This window comes from Bactrocera dorsalis, chromosome 3, assembly GCF_023373825.1.
Source record: "Bactrocera dorsalis isolate Fly_Bdor chromosome 3, ASM2337382v1, whole genome shotgun sequence".
NCBI lineage: Eukaryota > Metazoa > Arthropoda > Insecta > Diptera > Tephritidae > Bactrocera > Bactrocera dorsalis.
This window is the reverse complement of record NC_064305.1, coordinates 50,218,794-50,245,012: the sequence shown is the minus strand read 5'-3', so window position 1 is coordinate 50,245,012 and position 26,219 is coordinate 50,218,794. Positions and strand designations below refer to the sequence as shown.

Genomic DNA, 26,219 nt, shown 5'->3' with positions numbered 1-26,219 from the left:
CGAAAAAAATTGGAAAAACTGCTGACTTTTGTCCACCAGCTATTGCTGTCGTGTTCGAATTCAATTTCGAAAGGAATCAGTTTAATCAAACCAGATCCTGCAAAGAAACTAACTTCAAATTATTCCTGGTATGGACCAGTTTCAATTGGAGAGCTCTCATAAAAAGGAAACGGTAGAAGAAGATTTTAGAAAGTTTTGGCAAAAGTTTCACTTTTATATAGACAGTGGAAGTATTTTTGGCCGCTGATTCCATACAAGACCAATCACTGTGGGTTCTTAGGGTTCTTATAATAATGGCTACGAAGATGGTGGAAAAAAGCTTAATAAGAGAAGGTGTAAAAAATTAACTATGGGCGTGACCACACCTTTAGGTAAAGTCTTATATCAGACGAATTTCAACACTATAGTATCATACTCTGTGAAAATCGTACTTTAAATTCCATCTCAGTCTTTTATTACCAGTATACAAATAAAGCACCATTAAATCTTCTTCTTTATTGGCGCAGACTCCGCTTCGCTGCTAATCGCCAATTGGAGATTCCAAGCGAAGCCAGGTCCTCCTCCATCTGGTTTTTCCAACGGAATGGAGGTCTTCCTCTTCCTCAGTTTCCCCGTTTTAAAAGCATTGACAATCCTATTGTACTTAATCACTTATTATTTCCAAGCAGTGAGCATAAACCTATCTCTGACTGTAAGCCTATATGTTTTTCCATTAACAAATTTATGGCAAAGACTTCCAACACATTAACTCTATTTGTCGTGTTAAGGAGACCGCAAGTCGTGCTTTTTTAGTATTTTGGTCGGACGATATTGGAATAGCCCAATTCTAAATGGGACTATGTAAATGCATTGTAGTAGTGTTTCGTAAACTGTTCTGCGTGCAGGGCCGGATTTAAATTTTTCCGCCCTTGGGCACTGGAAAAATGCCGCCCCGTCACTGAAATTTCACTCAAAATTATTTAGATTTGTTATTATGTTTTTAAAAAATTAAAATATTTAACGTATTGCAAATAATTTATTTTATATATAATACTTCATAAAATATATATAAAAAATATAGGTTCTTGTTCTTAAAACTACAAATTTTGCACTGAACTTGACTAATAATTGTATTACAATAATTTTTATCACAGACAAACACGCCTGACTTTTTGAATTGCAAATTGATCGATTAAATCTTCACAATCTAAACGTTGAAGTACATCTGGTTCGATGCACAGAATAGCTAAGCTATTGAGTCTATTTGCACTCATTGTAGAACGCAAGTAGTTTTTAACTCTTTTCAAACAAGAAAACGATCGTTCTGCGCTACTGTTTGTTACAGCTAAAGTAATAAATATCGATATGCAATTTCTACGTTCGGAAACTCTGTATAAAGGTCGTTGCACGCAAAAGTTTCAGAATATCGCAAGGTGAATTTGGTTCCATCTTTTTTCCAGTTCAATAAGCATGGAAGTGCCCAAATTCGTCCTCCAATGAGGACTCAAGATCTGAAGAATAAACATTTTGTAAATGTTTAGCTCGGTTTCGAATCTCTCGATTATCCAAATTGCCAAGTTCAATAATAACTGAGAACTTTTCATGGATCTTTTCATATGGAACACATCTTTTTCGCAATTCAGAATCTAGATTGTCAAGAATGACATTAAAAGTGTTGACTCTAAAATGGTCTCGACCTGACAGTTGACATCTCCATCCCGTGATTCATCAGCGTGTAATTTTCTCTTTCTTTTTCTAGAAACTGTCGTTTTATATTCTTTTATCTCTGAAATATTTAAAGCAGTTTTTTCATAGATTTCGAATTAATATCTAGTACAGTAGAATCGCGAAAAAGTTAACCGCAATGTTTTAAGAGTGTTTTACTATTCCGAAATATTAACTTTTCCAAAGGGTTTTCGATTTTGAAAAACACTCGGAAATAAACATAATTTTGGTGATATAATACGTTCAATTTATTTGCAGAACTCACTTTTACTCGTAATAAAACAGAAACTTAGATTTAGTTTGTGCTTTTTCACATTATACATACTAAATATGTACATATTAATTTGTAAGGGCTGGTTTAAAGAAGCGGTCAAAACTTTTTTATTTATTTTCTTTTATGTAATAGCTCCTGACAAATTTCGTGAGCTTATTAATAGGACATGGTATCTGATTTGCATCATTATTGTTTTCACACCACTTTATCAACGTATTAATGCATTCAACTACTTCTGAAAAACTCACTTTCTGTTGTAACATATTTTCCTTGATACCTCTTTCTTCAACTTCAAAAGACTTTTGCGATTTAGCATATTCCAATGGGTTTTCAAATCCTTTGAAGCAAGGGCAATTATCAATGATTTCAACTTATGCGAACCATATGCGCTCGCACACAACATAAATGTGATTTTATCCTTAGCTGTTTTTCGACCAGGTGCCGTCTTTTCGTAAATTTAATCTGATTCGCAATGATTTTTTCTGCTTTGTTGACATTTTTTAATACACTAACTATAAACCACTCACAGTTCATTTTTTACATAGAAATTCTGGGGGTTGGGTTTGAAAAAAATAGATAAGTTCAAAAAAGTTAACCAAAAGCATACTTTTTAGAACGTTAAGTGGACGCTCAAAATCGGTCAACTTTGCCGAAGGTTTAACTTTCTCGCGAGTTAACTTTTGCGCGATTCTACTATAACAGCAAAAACTTTGATCAAACCACGATAATCGTCGATCACGTCAGCAATGCTACAATCAACTTTCTGCAATCTTTGACTAACAGCATTGTATCGTGAGAGTAAAAAATGCCGAATTATCTTATTATTTAGCTTCTTGTCTTGTTCCATATTTTCTTCAATAATAATCAAAGTCTCGATTATTTTGTCAAAATGTTGATTAAGTACATGAACAGCTTCATAACAAGCTGACCATCTGGTTGCAGATAAAGATTGTAACGCAATTCTTTTTCCAGTATGAAATTGTAAAACTTCCCAGCGGTGCGGATGCAGTAAAGAAGTTATATAAAGTTTGTACAGTATTAAAGAAAGAAGCAGCTTCTGGAGCGCATTCCACTGCGTGAACTCCAACCAAATTCATAGAATGAGCAGCATAAGGAGCATGTCCTGCAAGATCATTAATTTCTGTTATTTTCCTGCCCCTGATGTTAAGTGGTGAAACACGCTAATAATTTTCTGTGGGGAAACATGCTCATCCAAAATAGTAAATATCCCAAAACTGAAATATTCCTAAATTTTCGACATCGTGAACCTTATCTATAAATACGTTCTCTGCTATTACTTTTATAAAATAATTTCGATGTTTCACATCTGCCAGCTGTCAACTACAGCTGTCAACTGACAGCTCACTTTTTTTTCTACTTTCCAAATTTTGCCGCCCTAGAAAATTTGCCGCCCTGGGCACTAGCCCCGACTGCCCCTAGTGTAAATCCACCACTGTCTGCGTGATATACTATATCTGTAAGTTGATGTATTCAGCACCTTTTTTCGTAATTTAGAAAAATTTCCGTACCAAAAAAAAGCAATGTGTCATTAAATACACCGAATACAAAAAACAGTTTATTCATTTCAGAATTGTATCAAAAAATTAAGAATATTTGCAATTGTAGAATAATGTGATTACGTAATTATTTTAGTTTACATAACAACCATTTTTAACAATTTAACTGTCAATAACTCATGTAAAATTAAGACCTCGAAGGATTGATGTGTTGGGAATATAAAGGATGCGATTATGAAAAAATATGCAACTTGATAGACTAACGGTCTGAATCATAGTGGAAGAAATGTATACGGTAACTAGTTTGTGTTCTGTTTCGGTAGTAACAACATTTTTACGTATACCACGTATATGATTGCAATTGTGAGAATAGTTGAGCAGCACACATGCATGGATATGTAAACTGCGGCTACTACTGAACATAGACTTATTTACTTACTTGTTTATTTGGCATATATGTACATGCCTATGCATGTAAACGACGTGCAATTATGTTCTTTAATATCCACAAAGCTTCTTACTTAGGGCTTAAAAGCAAAGTGCCATGTAAATGCAAACTTTCACTTTTCACATCTAAGTACTGCCAGCAGTATACTATTTTGTGGAGTGATTTGTCGTGTTTCGTTTTAGCTGCCCCTTCTTCTTTTCTCTACAAGTAGTGTATGTGTATGCAATATGAATATGTCCAGCATCAAATTAGCTTGTATGTACATACATACCTACATAATTGCATACCTACATATGTACATATGTACATATGTGGGCATGAGTATACTGTTGGCATTGAAGCTGAGCGAAAGGCCTAAGATGTACTTTTCATACCCTTAATGTTAACGGCACGGAAGTTAATGTAGAAGCTTTTCACCTCAAATATACCTTAATGTAGTTGAGTTCACATATTTTCACATGCTTTCCTTTTACCACTTGCTGTTAATAGCCTCCCGACACCACCGATCAGAGTACTGTAGTCGGAAAATGAACACGACGACAAGCGAAAAACATGTTTGCTACAAACAGCGGCTCAGAAACAAGCCGATTGCCGTAGAGGACAGGTGTTTAGAGCGTTAACGGCATTTGCTTGTTGTTGGGTTAACAAACAATCGCGGCCCGATATGGCATAGCACGTGGCCTTATATAAAGAGAGAGAGCCGGTAGGAAAACATTTTCTTGCCACACTTCCAAATAATTATAATTATTTGTGGCCGATTATAGACGTTGTACAAATATGCGGGTATTTAAATAACGCAGGTGTCGTTGTGTCCGTACGAGTATACATTCGCGCATGTGTGTACACAATATAAACTTATAATAGAAGTTATAGTACACTTAATATATGGTTGTAAATTGTGCCACGAGTTTGAGTTCATTTGTAAACATAGTGCGCGGAAAGCGGCATTAAGGCTCATAAGCGACCGTTATAGGAATAAGTGAAATTGATTTGTGCAACAAAATGTTCGCACACGCAAGCAAATAAGCTCGTGTTCCGTGTTTCACAGTGACGATTTACCTCATAATACATTAATTACCAACGGAGTAGGCAGTGAAGTTTATCAAAAATTGCTGAAAAAATCAATACATAAATTACATATGTATATTTCAACAAGTGTTTTAAGCAGAAAAGACTGCCCTTTAGAACAGAGTCAGTTCTTGGTAGTTCATTTGAATAAATATAAAGCTTAATCTGCAATGGAAAATACGCACAGTTGTACATATGTATCAAATATACTATGTATATACATATTATGTATGTATAATATAAATATATGAAAATAACCTAATTAGAGAAATTTTTTCACACGTACATACCAATGCGTGAATAATAAGGATGGCAACAGTTTTGACATACATATGTATGTACATAACTACATATTTGTGAGGCGCGTGCAAACTTTACTACTATGTATAGTATAGTTTACCATGCTTAGAATTTTTTATTGGTGTGTTGCTACATCCTTCCGTGGCTTTGAAAACACAAGTTGTTGCGTTGGTCAGGCCATGTTATTGACCCCAGAACTTACAAAGATTTTATGTGAATTTGATAACGAATGATATTTAGAATTGGCGCCAATATGCGAAGCTAGACTTCGATAATTGCCTTATAAATATATAAGAATATATATGTGGAAAGTGCTAAATGTATTATATTTTGAATTAGCTAACCCATATTGATAATTTTTGCATAATATACATATTTTCTAAAAGAGGAAGTTTGACTAAGTGATTGTTTTAGCTGACTTTATACAACATTTATCGGTCAATGCGTGGACAGTTTCATGAAAGTATGTGAAAATACTTTTTAAAACATCAAGTGATACAGTTTTGAATCTTGTAGAATACATCGAATACATATATACAATACATATGGTACATATATGCAACGGGCTATCCATGTCGAGGTTCCCTACTTTTTAAAGAACATAGAAACTTCCACCGAACCACAAATCACACCAAACCGTTGTGAACGTTCTTCAGGTGTAAGAGTTTCCATTATGAAATGGCAAACAATACTGAACAAAAATAACATGAGAGCGTGACACGAAAAAGTATGAATTTTGTCTCTCTTTCTATAGAATACGGCTTTAAACCAAATATGTATGCTGTAACGAAATGAAGTAAGTTTATCCTCCTATCCAAGATAATCAAAGTGAAGGCAATTGATTTAGAATTTCAGCACTTCACAACCTTGTATATCTACTGAGAAAGTTATCACTGAGGCAAGCGTACATACGGCCGTAGGTTTTATAAAATTGGAAGAGTTTTTCAGAATGTTTATTATACCACTATAATAGAAAAACTAATTCAAGTTTTATAATTTGAGACAGTGTCAAGGGTTCGGCTGCACTCTACTTTAGTCCTTCTTTTTTTTACTTTTTCTTCAAAAAAGTAAAATTTCTCTTCAACTTATTTACAATATGAAAATTTTCTCACTTCTAATTTACTTGTCCAACAGTGGTATTAACGGATGCGTATGATATAATTATTAGAAGGTAGTAATCTCGACATCTAACCGATCCAATAACGCACAATTATATTAAATATTGAATTATATTGTTCATTGATTGTTTGCCATGTTCAAGATAGTGGATGAAATTAATTTAAAAAATACTGGCTGGAAAGCTTAACGACCGACTACTGTATTTTCTGGCGCTTTGAATGATTTTTACCAGCCAACGACTACCCAGTGGACTGCCAAAGGGCTTGTCGGAAAAACTCGTTCTTGAATCAATACCACAGTGTCCTTTTTTAATAATTGATATTACCGAGACAATTATTTGAGATGCCAATGATTCCAACTCACTCAATATCATTTTACGGTCACTCAATGACTTTCACATTTGTTGTGTTTTCAGGCATTACCAAAGGTTAAAGATTTTTCAGCCCTCTAGTATAATAGTTATACAGCCATTGAAAGCGAATTTCAACTGGTACGTCCATTAATATAAGTAGATTTATCAGCTTTCAGTTTATTTCCCGGGTTTTCTGAAATTAAGATTTGCAGAGCGTTACGGAAAGGTATATTAATGTACTCGGCCGTCAGTTAAATATAAAAATATTAATTCCTCCATGCTTGTTTATTGACAAAATAATATGATACTTTAGACCCATAGTCTCTTAGGCAAAGTCAGAGTTTTTATATTTTTGGGTGTATTTTAACATACATACTTATTTATGATAGATCATGTAAAACTATTCGAAACGATTAAAAATTGGATAACGAGTTCTATATACCTCAAAACCTACCGTATTAGATGTTCCATGAGAAGATTGAAAATTTTTCAAATATTTTTACATATTTTTACACCATTTTACTAATTAATTCTTAGATATTGCACTAAAGAACTAAATTAATGTGTTAAGTAGAGTTTTTCAAAATGTTTATTACACCACTATAATACTATAACTAATTTATGCTTGATAAATCGAGAAGGTCTAGGTTCGCATACACTCCACTTTTCCCAAAACTAGACCCAAACACTATTTCTCAGATATTACTATTGATAAATATTATATTTATCCTTTTGTACTGAGTATAATGAATTAGGTTTCATCGATTATTTAATCCTGTATTCGATATATGTAGGTCAATAATGTGTAACCATAAAATTATATTAGAGGTATGGGAATTTTATTGTATATGGCAACTAATTAGCCTATTTGTCGAACTACTTTCCTTCGTTATTATAAAATTATTTTGTATTACATATGGCTACTGATCTGTGCTTACTAAAGGCAAATAACAACCCTGAGTTCACGCTTTTATAAATCATTGTTTATAGTATCGAGGTATGTAAATCAAACATGGAAATCATAGTGTTGACCAAAATGGAATTTATTAGCATAACTGTCGTAAAATTTTTACATTCCAGTACATCAAAAACATCAGCTTATCTAGTAAATAATATTGGCAATTTTCTGTAAAATTATTTAATAATTATGTATAATTATTAAAATTAGTTTCATCACATTAATGCATCGTAGTTATACCTACATAAAACACCCAAACTTTAACTGGCTACGCCTATGATTGGTAGCCGCTAGCCACACAGAATGCAAATTTTGATTTATATAGAGCTACCTCGCAGTTCCTATAGTCGCTATAGTAGCATTTAATAGCGTATATCTCGGAAAATAAAGAAAAACTTTCTAACGCAAACTAACCCTTTCTTACTTACTCTATTTAAATCGCACAGATTATTACTCGATAATTAACGGCGTAAAGTCCGGAAACATTAAATTTACCACATACATCACAATATCACAGTTCGTCATGAACTTTGGTCAAATGGTTTTCAGAGTACCAGTTTTAATCATAATGTATTTTATGATATTTCAAATACAATTGATTCGCGCTCAGCCTAGCCAACTGAAACGATTGTCCATTTTACCGTTCACCGGAATATTTGCTAGTCTACCGGAAGCAACAAAGCAAATTTCACTAAAAGCTTTCAACCAAAATGCAAGCACAAAAGTCAAAGCACCAAAAAGCTTTCCACATTGTACGAAAAGCCAGCATTTATCAAATCCATGGAAAAGCTCCGAGCTGCATCGGAATTCTGGCACAGTGGTTGGTGAGTCGTGTTATATTTTGAATTTAAATATGGAGTATGCCTACACATTTACATCCTATCTTTTTGGTATACTTTTTTTATATTATTATAATATTGCTTATATACTCATAAGCCAACTAATAATATTTCTTCTACAAGATAAAATTTGTATCCATGTACATATGTACGTATGACTATAGTGCTTTCAATGAATTTGAAATTTAATTATTGAAATAGCTCAACAGCGCAAACGTCGCAGTGTATTTCACATCCGTTGGAACCCTAATGAAAAATATGTGGTAGAGAGTCGTGAGAAACCAGCAATAAACTCTTCAAAACTTTCGCCACATCCACGCCTTAAGCTATCAAAAAATACTAAGCTTACATTTAATCCGAAATTATTTATGTGCCAAGATAAACATTTGGAGAAATGCCAGAATAAAACTGCGAATTTCCGTCAACACATAATTCACATTTTTGAAAGATCACTAATTGACCTAAAAAATGAGCCCAATTTCTACAACGTACACTACACACCTGTATTTGCAAGTAGTTTCGAAGAACAGTACTATCCATCATCTTGCCTACTCATGGATGCTGGGGTTAAAATATTACGTCGAAGAGACCCTCCTTTTCACAACTTGGAAATCGGAAAGCTATTCCCTAAACAAAAATTATTTCGAAAAATAAATGACATTAAAACATGCGCAATTGTATCGAGTGCTGGATCGCTTTCCGGTGCAAAATTAGGAAGATTTATCGGTAAATAATAATAAAATTAGACCATATTATGTACCCGAATATTTGATTCATTATTAAAGTATTACAAAATCAAAGTCCAATCTACCTATTCCTTAATAAAGCAATAAAGCGTAGTCCATACAGAACGCTCCTCCTAGACTTTTTCAAATTTCTTATGAAAATAACAGCTTCAATTTTCACTCATATTACCTTAAAGATTCCCATGATATAGTGATGCGATTTAATGATGCCCCCACTATTGGATATGAAATAGACGTTGGTAGCAAAACTACAATTCGAGTATTAAACTCTCAGGTAAGACTAAAACAAATTATACCAGAGTACATAATTTCTGAAAACAAGAAATAAAAGTATAGCAGGTTGAACTTCATTAGAAACGACAGATAAAATAACAAAATTAAAAGAAAATATAATTTACATGCGATCTGAGGTCTGAATTTAAAAAAGTTAAAAATGGCTTATCACGACTTTAAGCAAAACTAAAATAAATAGTATTATGGCCTTTTTAATAATCAGTGATATTTCGACATGAGAATTTTCGATTGAAAAGGGTTTTAAAGATGTACAAAAGTTGTAAATCCTTTCATTACCGATAACTTCGCCCCACATCTTTTTCTTATGGCCTCGTAGATTTCCAGTAAATCGATGAAAACCATAAGCATACAACCAAACCCCTCTTCCTCTTCCCGATCTCAGATCGCCTGTATATTATTCTTTCTTTTACTTTGGTCATTTGATCTGTACTTTCCAAAGGGTTTCAACCTACTACAAATCTCTTAAATTTTTTACCATTTTTAAATAATTCTGTTCTAGTATAAATTATTTTTAATAAAATATGCAAACACACTTCAAAATATACTTATATTAATTTTATTATAATAATATTTCTTTTATTTAGGTCGTTACTAAGCCTCAATTCAATTTTACACACGCATCTATATTTCAAAATGTTACAATTGCTGCCTGGGATCCGGGAAAGTATAACACCTCATTAAGTGAATGGAGTAGAACTGCAGACTATGACTTATTTACCAACTACAAGATATATCGACACAGCTATCCAAAGTCGAGAGCATTTCTTATTGACCCTCATTCGGTATGGCGTCTTTGGCAAAGTTTACAAACTTTTGTTGGAAGTCGCCCCATTCGTAGAAATCCACCAAGCTCAGGCTTCATAGGTAACACGTTCTAATGTGTGGTAATTTGATTAAAATTCATGTACATACATTTTGATGAATTTCAGGACTGGCTTTGTTATTGCCTTATTGTCCACACATAGATTTTATTGAATATGTACCTTCAACTCGTCTAAATGGTCGATGTCACTACTATAGTAAAGAGGTAAAAAAGCTCGTTAACTTTTTCTATACATACATACAGTATAATATATGTATATAAAAGTAAATTATTGAACAACTCAAGATGATTTATTTTATTAATTTATTTATCAAATTAATAATTTTAAAAATTTTTAGTTGATAATATTTAAGGTTTAATATTATGGAAGGGGTAGGTGGGTTTTATTATCAAAATTTTCAATTATATGGTATTTCAAATAAGTACTATCCGGTTGGTTATATACAGTTAGAAGGCCGAAAAAAGTGAATGTTTCAGAATCTTTTCTTATAAAACTTTTAAATTTATTGATCCAAAAATTTGCACACATATTTTTGTATCTTTTAACTGCATTTTAAGACTTATTATTGGTAAAAATATTTATTTTGAAAGGATCTACTGCTGATCTCCGGGAGCTCCTCTCAAAAAAGGCGTTTTGCGGTGACCATTATATCTTTGAGCGTTAAAGTAATGTTAAATCTAGTAATAAGTAGAAGGGATAAGCAAAATAAAAATGTTTGACAAAATGGCGGTTTGTCAAAAACAAATCGACTATCGACAAAAATTTCAGCCTTAAATTGTTTATAAAAAACATTTATCGGTGAGAAAAACTCTTCGATTAAATACTAAAAAATATACTTAAGAAGCTTGTGTTAAAATTTGAGACTTTTCTGTTTAGCCGTTTTCGAGTAATGTTGGTCACCGACCTTGAAAACATCCTTTTGAGAAAAACGTGCTTAAATTTTTGCCTTGTACTTCCAAGCATTCTGAAACGTCTTTTCAGATTTTAACTGTATATAACGCCTTAATCTAACCCTAGCTATCATGTACAAATTCGATGGTTTAAAATAAATTTGTAGATACTTCGAATTATCATTCAAGCGCCCTTGTATTGAGACGGTACTTTCAAAATTACGTGCATCTGAAGCTTGATCGCATAGTTTACTGTTGAATTATCTCAATCGACTGCTAGAAGCGATAGTAATGGTTCTGGGGGTGTAGGTAGTGGTGTCAAGACTACTTTCTAGATGCGCAACACTTGCCGGTTGTGTAGTGCACTACACTATTAACATATCCTATCCATTGCACCGATAGTAATTTTTGAACTCACATTGTATTTAAAATTTTGTGCTATTCGGACGCAATACGAAAGGAGATGCACGTGTTAATGAGCGGCAAGTCTGCTGCACCTTTCGTTCTTGTGCTATTGTAGTAGATATGCTCTACAATATGCGGCTCTTCTTCTTTCATTAATATTTCGAATTCATATGTTTACCAACGTGCTCTTCAGTTCTTCTGCACATCGTTCAACTGAAAGTTCCTTCAGTCTCAATGATTCTCAATAATTTTAGTATATTTATTTTTCGCTGACGGAAAATTAGTAATAAAACTAAGTGAGTGCATGAATTAAAAAATAAATTAATGTGACACCAAATTTGATTGTATTCCAATCACGGCCGCCTTTACTTGTTAAAAATTGTTATCAATTATTGAAACTACTTCCTAGTGCAAATCGTAAATAATAGTGTATCTTATTATATAGCTTTGTTTTGGCATTATAAAGATTTTTAATTACAAAAGTAGCCCAGGGCCCCAGCATTCTGTATACAATTCTAATAAGTACACATTGTCTCGTTGCATTGAAATAAAATTTGAATTTTGGTTATAACTTATAACAACAAAAAGCTCAATTTTTTTGGATTGTATCTTATCTTTTATTTTAAAGATTCGTCTCCACTGCAGTCTTAAGCAATTATCATTTCTTTGATTTTACATAGTACTATGTATGTAGTATATACCACAAGTCCTTATACTATATATTGGTAACAGGACTGTGATTAACACTTTTTACTTTATACAATGAGTCAAATATTAATTTTCTGTTTTTAATGTCTATTCTTGAAGATGAATTCGGCTTGTACTTTCGGTGCATGGCATCCATTGGCTGCTGAAAAGTTGATGGCTCTCGATATGAATTTAGCAGATGATATATCCGTTTACCAACATGGAATTTTACGCATTCGCCGACCAGACAAATTACTTTGCGGATTTAATTTTTTGGGATATTAAAACAAGGGTCAATTTAACCAACAATAAATTGTTCGAAATTTTAACAGAATAGATTAAAATGTGTGTACTTTCAACAATTGCAACAGACCGTCGGGTATAGAACGGAAGCACTGAATGAATATAGCGTGAGTTTCTTTGGCTTTTCGGAAAAAGAAAATAACAGAAGCTAACACCAATTATAACTTCGTTTGAATATTCCTAGTTCATATTAGTACTCTAATTCAGAAACAGTTATTCATTATATTTCATTATTATAAAATAAACTAAAGTTAAATGAAGTGACAAGTACTTTCAAATGCAATAGCCTTTTTTAGACGTTTTCTGCTCAAGTCGGGTTTTATAAGATAGACGTTAAAAGCAGAGTGCCAGGTGGTGAAAACCACAATAAAACGTGTTAGAGTTCATTGTGCAGATAAATGGCAGCGTTGTCAATTGGCGAATTGTTTCAAATAATAAACTTTTAGTAGACACTAAAAAGTAACAAAGAATATCATATAATGTATAAATAAGTTGAGAATTCGCATATACTTATTTATGTTTGTATAGTTATTGATTATTTGCACTTACTTATATAGTATGCGTGGATAAGAGTATTTAACTTCTCAAACAAAATGGTTGGACTTATAGTATGGTTTGTGTTCGTCGAAAAAGGACTTTACATCTCAATTGCCTACAAAGACCGAAGTAACACCTGTTGGCAAGAGATATTCTGCGTTGGATTTCGAGGCTGACATTGTTGTTGGTGTTAACACCGGTTCCATTATAAACAAAATTATCCACGACTTCGAAGTTATGGCTGTCAACAGTAACGTGGGAGCCAACTAGCGAGTGCGACGACTGTATGTTTTATGACAGGAGATATTTCGTCTTGTCCTCGTTCACGACCAGACCCATTTGCCTCCTTATCCATTCTGTAAAAAGCAGAACTAACAGCGCGGTTGTTGAGGCCAGTGATATAAAGTACCTTACCTGAAACCTCGTTTGATATCGAACAGCTCGGTTTGGTGTAGCTCTGTGCGCAACAGTAATCGGTGTAGTAGGTAGGATGAACCACATTCCCGCTACTAGATGTCAGCTGACAACTCTAGTTTACCTACAATTCTCATTTTAATTTTTTACGGTTTTATTCTAAATCAGTCATAAATTTATAATGGTAAGTAAGTCGAGAAGTTGCATTATATATGTATAGTATATGTATAATGAAAGACCAACGGAAACCTATAAATGACATGGCAATTCGCTTGTATTCTCTATACTTGGGTATTCAAATTGGCAATCAAGATAAAGTGTGGGCGTCTCACATTGTTTGTAAGATTTGCATTGAACATTTGCGGCAATGGGAAAAAGGAACGCGAAAATCTTTGAAATTTGGGGTACCAATGATGTTTAGGGAACAAGAAAATCATAATTACGATTACTGTATGACGAGTCTAGCAGACATTAATAAAAACAATCGTTGCAAGTGGAAGTACCCCAATATACGAGTAAACTGTTCCAATCCGGAGAAACATCAATTCCTAAAACTTTTTCACAAGGTGAGCTTAGTGATCTTATCAGGGATTTAGATCTTTCAAAAGAGCGTGCTGAGTTGCTAGCATCAAGATTGAAAGAAACAAGTAAGGAAGAGCTAAGTTCGGGTGTCACCGAACATTTTATACTCTCGCATGATAAAGTGATAATCGAGATTTCATTATCCGTCATTTACATATTTTTTTATTTTGCTGTAAATTTAATTTGATTAGTAGTTCCCGAAATATGGTTTTTGGTCCATAAGTGGGCGACGCCACGCCCATTTTCAATTAAAAAAAAAAAAAACCTGGGTGCAGCTTCCTTCTGCCATTTCTTCCGTAAAATTTAGTGTTTCTGACGTTTTTTGTTAGTCGGTTAACGCACTTTTAGTGATTTTCAACATAACCTTTGTATGGGAGGTGGGAGTGGTTATTATCCGATTTCTTCTATTTTTGAACTGTGTATGGAAATGCCTAAAGGAAACGACTCTATAGAGTTTGGTTGACATAGCTATAGTAGTTTCCGAGATATGTACAAAAAACTTAGTAGGGGGCGGGGCCACGCCCACTTTCCCAAAAAAATTACGTCCAAATATGCCCCTCCTTAATGCGATCCTTTATTTAGTTAGTTAGTTATGACACTTTATAGGTTTTCGGTTTTCGCCATTTTGTGGGCGTGGCAGTGGGCCGATTTTGCCTATCTTCGAACTTAACCTTCTTATGGAGCCAAGAAATACGTGTACCAAGTTTCATCATGATATCTCAATTTTTACTCAAGTTACAGCTTGCACGGACGGACGGACGGACGGACGGACAGACAGACATCCGGATTTCAACTCTACTCGTCACCCTGATCACTTTGGTATATATGTATAACCCTACATCTGACTCTTTTAGTTTTAGGACTTACAAACAACCGTTATGTGAACAAAACTACATATAATACTCTCCTTAGCAACTTTGTTGCGAGACTATAAAAATTGTCTTTCTTCTGGAGTAAATATTACTTTCCATCGCACAAGAGAACAAAACTTGCTACAATTTTTTTCTTCTGATAAAAATTTGGTATTTTGTCATAATGTGAACGGCTTTATGACTTTTATGGGACTGAAGACTTATCATGCAAGTAATTGGCGTCTTTTTATCGACACCAGTAAAATAAGTTTGCAAGCAGTCCTTTTACACAATTGCAATAAATATGCTCCTATCCCACTGGCCCACTCTACATCTATGAAAGAAGAATACAAGGTAATTTCAGATCTTTAAAAAAAAATAAGATATACTGAACATGGTTGGGTAATATATGTCGGTGGTTATACAAAATACCCTTGCTTCATTTGTTTCTGGGATAGTCGAGCTAGACCTAGTCATTGGACTCTAACAAATTGGCCTGGCAGAAATCTTGTTCTTGGCGAAAAAAATGCCATAAACCAGCCTTTAGCTCCACAAGAAAAAATCATTCTTCGACCTTTGCACTTAAAACTAAGGCTCATGACACAATTTGTCAAAGCTCTTGACAAAAATGGTCAATGCTTCAAGTTCTTTCTCAAAAATTTCCTGGATTGAGTACGAAGAAATTGAAGGGTGACATTTTTGATGGGCCCCAGATACGTCAACGGATAAAAAATTCTAAGGATTTTGAAGCTTCTATGACTGAAATAGAAAAACTTCCGTGGAAATCTTTTGTCGTTGTTATACAAAACTTTCTTGGTAACTTTAAAGCAAATAACTATAAACAGTTAGTCGAAGAAATGCTCCTGAACTTCAAAAATTTATGATGTAATGTGAGTTTGATGATGCACTACCTAAGTAGTCACATTGATCATTTTGAACATAATTTAGGAGATTTTATTGAAGAACAAGGTGAACGATGTCACCAGGATATAAAAACAACGGAACACAGGTGTCAAGGCAGATGGGATACCCATATGATGACTGATTATTGCAGAACGAGCTCATTCAAGAAAATCACTCAAAAAAATTTTTTTGGTTGTATAATTTCCAAATAAATTAAAATCTTTTTTTAAATTTGCTTTTTTCTTATTTCTTATGAACAAGAGCTGATATGGAAAATGTGACTTGTTTTCACGTATCAACTCTCAAAATACATCCAAAATCAGGTATAAAATCTTAGGCACCAAAATGAGTGTAAGCCAGTGTTGTGAGTTTTTACTGCACGAAGGTAGGTGCGTACCGTGGCTGCAACAAGATAGTGGTCCGAGTCAATGTTAGGACCTCGGGGCTTACGAACTTCTAAAGCACTGGGTCATGTCTTTCGTGTATCACAACATGATCGATCTGGTTGGCGGCTTTTCGATAGGGAGACAGTCAGCTTGATGAATTTTTCTATGCTGCAATCTAATACTACAGAGAACCATATTTCGGGCTCCGGCGAAGTCGGTCGAAAAGGGGTCTTTTATTCGAGGCTGTTTTCTTTTTTTCGTAAATAATAACATATAACTGCGCAAATGGGGAAACACAACCCTTGCCAATAGCTAATGGGTTCCGTACTGACGATGTTATAACCAAAAACGAGCAGTGTAACTACCATTTACAAAACTTCAATAAAGGCTACAGAAAGTAAGTACGAATGATTGCCACGTCCGCAAAATTTAATCTAAATTTAAAGTCTTTGGTTGAGTTTATATCTCATATGTATGTGTATCTATATAAAATTAAGCGTAAATATTTTAAGTAATATAGTGTTATGTCAGATGGTAATAAAAATTATGGATATCGGGAAGTACCTTCTCATAGCGCTAATCTCATTCTTATAGAGATTTGTGTTAGATTGATTGATTTTAATATAAATATCTCGGCTATGAAACTAGGTGCTTATATTAGCAATATTATAAATTAACCAATCCATTCATAATTTCATATTCCATAACGAATATTGAAGTCTCCGCAATTTTTTTTAATATAAATGATTGGAGGAGAGGCTGTTGTACCTCCTAAAATTTCTGAGTGGATGTAAGGCAACTTATTACCATTTTTTCTTATTGGACTTTGACCAGTAAAAGGAATTCCAGAAAAGTCACTACCATAGTATAAGCAGAGAACGTATATCCTAGAGAAGTTTCCAGATTAGGAATTTTTCACTTTTGGGATATTTACTGTTTTGGATAAGCGTGTTTCACCACATTTAACGTCAGGGGACACGAAAATAGAAGAATTGAGCATTTTCAGTGTTAAATGAGAAAAATTATGTTATTTTCGATGTTAAGGAATGTACGCTTACAGATTCGCATATTTACAAACTATTTCACGATGAATTCCTTAAAAGCTTTGGAAATATATAATAGTCATGTTTATGTTGTTCTTCTTCTTTACTGGCGTAAACACCGGTTACGCGATTATAGCCGAGTTAACAACAGCGCGTCAGTCGTTTCTTCTTTTCGCTACGTGGCGCCAATTGGATATTCCAGGCGAAGCCAGGTCCTACTCCACTTGGTCCTTCCAACGGAGTGTAGGTCTTCCTCTTCCTCTGCTTCCCCCGGCGGGTACTGCGTCGAATACTTTTAGAGCCGGAGTGTTTTCGTCCATCCAGACAACATGATCTAGCCAGCGTAGCCGCTGTCTTTTAATTCGTTGAACTATGACATTGGCGTCATATATCTCATACAGCTAATCGTTCCACCGAATGCAATATTCGCCGTGGCCAACGCGCAAAGGACCATAAATCTTTCGCAAAACCTTCCCCTCGAAAACTCGTAACGTCGACTCATCAGATGTTATCATCGTCCAAGCCTCTGTACCATATAGCAGGGCGGGAATTATGAGTGACTTATATGTTTTTGCTCGTCGAACGAAGACTTTACTTCTCAATTGCTTACTCAGTCCGAAGTAGCACCTGTTGGCAAGAGTTATTCTGCGTTGGATTTCGAGACTGACGTTGTTGGTGATCACCACCACCTGGTTCCAAGATAGTCGAAAATATGTACAACTTCAAAGTTGTGACTGTCAACAGTGACGTGAGAGCCAATTCGAGAGTGCGACGACTGTTTGTTTGTTGACAGGAGATATTTCGTCTTGCCCTCGTTCACCACCAGACCCATTTGCTTTGCTTCCTTATCTAGTCTGGAGAAAGCAGAACTAATGGCGCGGTTGTTGAGGCCAATGATATCAATATCATCGGCGTACGCCAGCAGCTGTACACTCTTATAGAAAAATGTACCTGCTCGATTAAGTTCTGCAGCTTGAATTATTTTCTCCATCAGCAGGTTGAAGAAGTCGCACGATAGGGAGGCGCCTTGTCTGAAACCTCGTTTTAGATCGAATGGCTCGAAGAAGTCCGTCCCGATCCTGACGGAGCTTTTAGGATTGCTCAACGTCAGATTACACAGCCATATTAGTTTTGCGGGCATAAAAGCAGCTCCTTTTCATGCTGCGAAAAGCAGCTTTGAAATCGACGAAGAGGTGGTGTGTCTCGATTCTCCTTTCACAGGTCTTTTACAAGATTTAGCGTATGGTTAATATCTAGTCGGTTGTTGATTTTCCAGGTCTAAAGCCACACTGATAAGATCCAACAAGTTTGTTGACGGTAGTCTTTAATCTTTCACACAATAAGCTAGATAGAACCTTATACGCGATGTTTAGGAGACTTATCTCACAGTAGTTGACGCAGATTTTGAGGTCTCTTTTTGACGATTGGACAGAGCACACTTAAATTCCAATCGTTGGGCATGCTTATCAGTTCTTCGCCGCTGTGTTTAAACAGTTCGACCGGCAATCAATCGGCCTCCGCCGCTTTGTAATTCTTCAGACGGGTAATTTCTATTCGAACTTCTTCATGGTCGGGCAATGGAACGTCTGCTCCATCGTCATCTATTTAGGAATCGCGTTCGCCTGCCTGGCGTTATGCTTTCTGCTATTCAGCGGGCTGGAAATGTGTTGCCTCCATAATTTTAGTATGCTCTGGGTCACCTCCTTGGGTCTTCATATATTCCATATAATTTGATTGATTTTATACGTATATCTCATATTATATCTAGTGAGTCTAATATATGGTATGCAACTACATAAATTAATAAGATATCAAATTTTATTATGTATAAGCCACTCACGATTTCGTCGAACAATGAATATTTCGCAACTTTATCAATTCTTGCCACACATCGTCGTACTTGCCGCTGTAATCGTACATCCAGATTACACATAGTTTTTTTTCATCCATTCGAGATCTTCTCATCAACATCTGTCGAAGTTACCCACAGTTCGTCAACTCATCGCAGTCTCTGTGCAAAGATACGGTACTCTTTACAGTACAGTTTCATCGGATTGTTGATCTGCTTTTGCTACATCTACAACAACAGCATCGCATTCTTCACTACCCAGGTACTCGTATATACATATCGCTCATTTGCTGCAAGACCGGCGTAATTCAAAAAACGTGAATTTTGAGTTAATGCTGCAGAATTGTTCGTTACGGGCCATCCATAAATTACGTCACACGAATTTAAGGACTTTTTAACCCCTCCCCCCGTCCTTGACACAAGCTGTCACATTTTGTACTAGCCCTCCCCCTTTCGTGACGTCACACTTTTTCCAATTTTATGGATTTATCAAAAAATAAAAAAACGGGTTATTCTATTTATTCCTATACTTATTGAATAATCTTTAATAGAATCAACATTTAGTTAAATGTTAAAGTACAGACACAACGAATGGCTAGTCAAGCAATAATAGATACTTAATTATGCTAAAAAAATAAAATAATAAAAATACAAAACTGAATCATCTTGTGTCCATGGACTTTTGACCCACTCCTTTATATCATTTATTACTGGTAAATCAGGCACTTCATTTTCGTTCTGAAGTTGGATGTCAGGAACATCTTTCGTATCAATATCGTCTTCTTACATCCATCTCGGGCACGTCTAGCCGCAATTCTTTGAGGACAAATTTTCGCAATAGGTACTCGTAACAGCTCTTGTTTTTTATGTGATTGTTTGTGTTTATTGTTGGCTTTATAGGAAGAAAAATATAGGCCACATATGCTTCATGATCTTTTAAATTAGTATGACTCGACATTAAGGCAATAACTATCATATGGAACTTGATTCAGATGGGATGATGCTTGGAGATTTAATAATATCTGTAGTAATAATGGAGCAATCTTAGCGTCGTTGTCATCACTCCCTGTGACTCCATAACCTTCTGATGTCTGTTTAATTAACACAGGTGGTGGTAAAAATCCTTCTTTTAATAATTTCCAAAGACGAGAACGTCTTACACCGAAACATGTAATAGTTTCACATTTAACTATTTGTAAAAAATATTGTGGCTCACGTACATGATTAGCGTACCAAGTAGCATTATTTCTCAACATCATAGCCTGTTCAATATCCAGTCCAGTAACAGTTGGTGCAACACATTCAGCAACGACTGGAAAATTATCAATGACTAACTTGCTCCAAATGTCAGCCAACACATTGCCCGCACTTTCGAAGTTTCGTTTTTCTAGATCTAAGTCAGCAGTTCGATTATTTGAATCAAGATGTGACCCAAAATCATCATGATTTAATAGTACACCAGTAAGTTTGCGACTGAGAGGTACCATGCGTCGTGGGGCATTTGTAGCTATATAAATTGCATCTAAATGAAAATCTTTGAAATGTTGTAAAGCTGAAACTATAACGCGGGAGACAATTTTGTAAGTTTGATTAAAATTATAATATAAAATAAAGTACGATTCGCAGAAGAGCCCCAATGTTAATAGCAAAGCTACGTTACAACTTAAGTACTCGTATTAAAAAACAAAGATTGTGTTTACAAATGTTTAATATTTTTTGTTTACCTATAAATTTTACGTTTGTACATCACAAATTTTGAAATGTGATGTCACAAAGCTTTTGACCCCCACTGCCCCTTGTCACACAATGTCACTTCTGAATGATACCCTCCCCCCCCTTCAAGGTGTGACGTAATTTATGGATGGCCCCTTATATCATACTTCATGTTGAGTGAAAAATTCATATGAATACCTCTTATATGCTCCGCTTGAGAAGAGGTGTAAGGTTGGAGTCACCGTGTAAGGTTGTAGTAAGTTGAAAACTTTAAACGCGTTTTCTGGAGAATCGATTTTTTTGACTTATGCCGGTCTTGCAGCAAATGAGCGATATGTATATATTTTATTTCGTGCCTTCAAATGCTTTACAACAGTTAAGCCAATGTGCTTAACATGGCTGATGAGGAACAATCGCATTTGTCCTCGCTAATTCAAACGCGTTCAACGATTCTTCGCAAACTACATAGCGTAAAGCAACGAATTGCTTGTGAAGAAGTCGATAGGGATACGCATGTTCTCGAATGTCGACTACAAATTGTTGAGTCCTACTTTCAACATATTTGTGACATCCAGAACAATATTGAAGCTCTTTCTCCGTCAGACCAATCTGGAGCAGAAATTGAAGAAACGTACATTTCAATAAAATCTAAAATACTTTCGTTAATCAACCCCAGAAACCGCATTTCTGAGTTGAACACTAGCATTTTCAACGCAACAACTTTTGGAAATACTAGACCATAATCGATTTCCTTCACTCAAATTGCCTAAACGGCTGAAGGAAAGATATGACAATAACGTATTGATTTTTCAAGATCATGTTACATCGGTTTTTAACACTCCGGTTATGAAAAAATCTGATACAGCAAGTCTACGTAATATTATCGACACTGTTGCAGCGCATCGAGGCTCGTTACTATCGTTGAGCTCAGAAAGTGAGAAAGTCAATGCTATTTCATATCGTCTTAACCAAAATTGATTCTGATTTAAAATCTGCATACAATCAGAGACAAGAGTTTGACCACTTGCCATCGTGGGACGATTGCTACAAGTGCACGGTGGTTCCTCCCATACGACAAAAATAAAAAAGTCTATGTTTATATATTGGGCTTGTAGCTAAATAAATAGTTGCATATGCCATCAAATTTATGTATTTTGAGTTTGTTTTGATTATTTCTAACGGAACTTCTTGAGCGAAAGCAACATATGTACGGCCTTGCACAGAAGTAAATAGTTGACAAAAATAAAAGCGAAAGCAACGTGTACATTCAATTGCAAAAGTTTAATTTAAAAAAGTGTCTAAATAAAAATACTGAAAATGGAAATTAAAGTAGATGGTAATAGTATTATTTTTCAGTAATAACAAGTTTTTAAATTGTGCTGTTGTTTTTAGAATAACAAATTTTAATGAAGTGTTTTTTTGATTCAGTTTTTTTGTTCTTTGTTAAATGTATTTGGAGATTTAGTAACTTTGTCAACCGAATGCAGTGACCGGATTAGTGTGTAAATGTTGATAAAAGTATATAGTTTAAAATAATATTAAGTTCATGTGCAGGGATTTGCAGGTTTCTAAATAAAGTTCATTAAACTAACCTAACTTTTTAGTTTCAAAGTGTATTTTGTACATCAAATGTGCGTGTTATAGCATTGGTTTTTGCAAGTAATATCAATAAACAAATGTAGATTAAAATAAACGCGGACAAATTTAAGCAATTCGGACTTGAAACTGCTAAAGGGCTTGTAGAGAAGTACCCTTGGTTCTATCTTCCACCTTCAGTTCACAAGATCCTAGTGCATGGTTCCGAAGTCATCGAAAGTGCAATAATATCCATTGGAGAACTATCAGAGGAAGCTGCGGAACCCAAAAACAAGGATATTAAGAGGTATAGGCTTCAACATACGAGGAAAACTTCTCGAATTGCAACAAATTCGGATTTACTTAATATGTTATTGTTGAGCTCAGATCCATTTGTTAAAGGTCAACGAAAATTGCCATGCAAAAAGAAAAGCGCATTATTAAAATCTACAATAGAATTGTTGGAAGACTAATTACGTAAAGGAATTTTTTATTGAGGTTTACAACGTCCTTATTTTTCTTCCAAATTAATAAAAATTTTATTTGAACTGTAAAAAATATATTGTTTAATTTTATAAAATTAAATGCCACATCTGTTTTCCTTTCTATTTATTAATAATAAATCCGGGAATTGGAACAAAATTTATCACATGCTCAGGTATTTTAACGTTACAATTATATATGTATGTAGAATATGAAAAGTTGGCGTTATACAATTGCGATTTTTTCAGAATATCGTACTTGCATGAACAGAAATATGCTGTGTATATTGCAGATCAGTATCTCTATTCTAACTATTTTTGTCGTTATCCTCCATACAAATGGAACCACTGTGAAGTGGTTGAATCGGCACAGTCAGTATTTAGAAACCTATTCAAACGTTGAAAACCTAAAGGTAACACAGCGAGATTGTAAGATACACGGTATAAAAAATGCAAATTCATTCGTTAATGCGATGTCGACATGTATACATTGCAATAATATAGAGCATAGCCTAAGCCAGGGATGGGCACATTTTTAGCCCGCAAAGTTAGCAAAGTGCGCACGGGGGCTGGATGAGGGGAATATCAGTTTACGGAGAGAAGGGCATAATAAGTTGATAAAAATTGCGAAAAAAATGAATTACATTCCTCCGTAACTTTATGTTCATCGCAGAGTGGTTGCGGCAATACTGACATTGTACACAAATTTAAGGGTGGAAGTTTACTTCATATCGGAATTGTACAGTTGTGTGAACAAAAAGGGGTAAACATAATTTGCAGAGTTTAGAGTTTCGCATTAAAATTTGTTTTTATTTACCTTTGCATTGTGGGAAATTTTAATCACTGTTAGGAAAAAATATATATATGTTATGTTATGTATCTAAAAACAATTTTATTTAATAAGAAAACAGCATATTTTAAAACTTCACAACACCTTATGGTTGTTTCTATTTTGTTCACACCACTGTACATGTGATAGATCAGTCAATGGTGGTGGAAAATACGTTGCTCTCATTTGTAAATATGGAGTGGTAAAACGTTGCTCTCACTTCCCTCTTCATGTTTGCCCGCGATGATCCCCTCACCTAGCCCTCAAAATGTGCACTCGTGCCCGCACGGGCAAAATGCCACTGAGGGCTAATGTGCCCGTCCCTGGCCTAAGCAATTGTTCTTCATTTCTTCAGTTGTCAGCTAAGATGCGTTTTGATTGGGTGAAGCAAGCAGGAGCTTGTATCAATTGCTTACGAAAAGGGCACACCGTATCTAAATGCCCATCAAAATCTCGTAGCCTTGTATGTCATCAATGGCACCACTCTCATCTTCATAAATTAAAGGGAAAGACAATACATCCGTGTCATTTACTTCGCCGAATCCATCGCATCAGTCACCAATCAATCCATCGGTTTCACTCATCGCAAGTACACGTAAACGAGCTATATTACCGACCACTTTAATTTACATACAGGATAAATTTGGAGTGATGCAGCCAGCTCGCGCGTTATTGGATTCCTGTTCCGAATTGAATTTCATCACCGAAAAAACAGCGAAGCGTTTGCAGCTTAAAAGGTTTTTCTCATATCAGGTATTTCAGATATCCGTTCTAATTCAAAGTATGCAGTAAATGCGAAAATAAAATCTCGTGTTGGAGATTTTACTTGTATGTCGGAATTCGTTATAATTAAACAGATTACAACATAAATTCCTAGAAGTTTCGTAAATACTTCTAAATGGAATATTCCTGATTCCTGAAAATCTCCAGCTTGCAGATCCATACTTCTACAAACCGCAACGTATAGATTTATTGCTCAATGCAGAAATATTTTTTGAGAGCCTTCAAGAAGGCACAATTTCACTTGGAAAAAGCTTACCACGCCTTCAAAACAGCAAATTAGGTTTGATTGTAGGGGGCAATTTTGGAAAGCTTTCAAAATCCCGCCCATCCAAAATGTATCAATTTTCAATTTTTGATTAACGATCAAGATCAACGATATCAACTCATTTTGTGGAGAAACGAACCTTATGAGCCATTACAGTTGTTTCAACTCAAAACTGTAACTTACGGATTGGCTTCTGCATCATTCCTAGCCATTCGCAGTTTATTTCATATTGCTGATGTCAATAAAACTGGCTATCCTCTAGCAACGTCTGCTATTCGTGAAAGTTTTTATGTTGACGATTTGTTGACTGGTGCAGATAGCATAGATAACTTACAAAAACTAAAAATTGAAATCATAGAAGTTCTTCGTTCTTATAGTTTTTCTCTGACTAAATGGCACTCGAATTCTACACAATTATCTGACGCATGAAGTTGTAATTAAAACAACTGAAGAAAACATTACCAAAGCGTTAGGTACGTCATGGAAACCTTTAGCTGATACCCTTTGTTATTGCTATGAATTACCAGATATGCAGTCAGTTACAAAACGATCTGTTCTATCAATTATTTCCAAAATATTTGATATCCTCGGTTTATTGAGCTCCGTTATTATACGTGGCAAAATATTAATGCAAGAAATTTGGATTCGCCGATTAGATTGGGATGAAACACTACTACCCGATCTTCATAAAATTTAGTTGCAGATTAAAGCCGATTTATTTCATTAATAAAATAGAAGTTCCTCGTCATGTACAAACAACATCCAATTCTCGCTGTGAAGTTCATGGCTTCGCTGACGCATCAACGCGAGCATATGGGTGCTGCATTTATGTACGTTCTATTATAAAGGACACTTACAAAACTACGTTACTTATTGCTAAATCTAAAGTGGCACCGATTAAAGCACAATCGCTTCCTCGTTTGGAGTTATGGGCAGCACTACTACTGAGTAGGACTTGGCAAAAAATCAAGGATAAGATATTAAAATTCGTTCGATTTGGTTCTCTGGACCAGAGTTTCTAATGAAAAATTCATCGGAATGGCCTGTAAGCAAGATGGAACATCCGGTGGTTGAAGCCGGAAGCCAACATCATAATTGGTCAAATGGTCATCATCCATGAATCCAACTTGCCCCCACAGCATTGGTCACTTAGGAGAATTATCAACATCGTCCCTGGTTCAGACGTCAATTTGGGGGTGTGGACATCAATACTACAAAAGGGATTATAAGGAGAGTAGTCCATGGGGAGCATGTTTGATCAGAAGTATTTCACTGTGCA

General features: G+C 35.0%; 1 protein-coding gene across 4 annotated transcripts; it reads left to right on the top strand.

Annotated features, from left to right (window-relative positions):
* The first annotated feature begins 4,517 nt into the window (after positions 1-4,517).
* Positions 4,518-12,988, top strand: LOC105230239 (beta-galactoside alpha-2,6-sialyltransferase 1). Of its 4 annotated transcripts, none has more exons than XM_011210905.3 (7): positions 4,518-4,646; positions 8,187-8,564; positions 8,781-9,305; positions 9,502-9,599; positions 10,204-10,483; positions 10,549-10,646; positions 12,546-12,988. In XM_011210905.3, exons 2-7 carry the CDS (start codon positions 8,264-8,266, stop codon positions 12,708-12,710), a joined length of 1,467 nt encoding a protein of 488 aa, XP_011209207.2. In that variant the 5' UTR covers positions 4,518-4,646; positions 8,187-8,263; the 3' UTR covers positions 12,711-12,988. The 4 variants fall into 4 exon arrangements, with proteins under 4 accessions (XP_011209207.2, XP_011209198.2, XP_049307268.1 ...); XM_011210896.4 differs by lacking the exon at positions 4,518-4,646 and adding an exon at positions 4,653-5,239; XM_049451311.1 differs by lacking the exon at positions 4,518-4,646 and adding an exon at positions 4,683-5,145.
* The last annotated feature ends 13,231 nt before the right edge of the window (positions 12,989-26,219 follow it).

Excerpts from the sequence above, each read along its gene's own strand:
- LOC105230239 (XM_011210896.4), top strand. The coding sequence starts at position 5,182 with ATGGAAAATACGCACAGTTGTACATATGTATCAAATATACTATGTATA. Across the intron at positions 8,565-8,780 it reads GAATTCTGGCACAGTGGTTG|CTCAACAGCGCAAACGTCGC; the intron begins GTGAGTCGTGTT and ends TTATTGAAATAG. Across the intron at positions 9,306-9,501 it reads AAAATTAGGAAGATTTATCG|ATTCCCATGATATAGTGATG; the intron begins GTAAATAATAAT and ends ATTACCTTAAAG.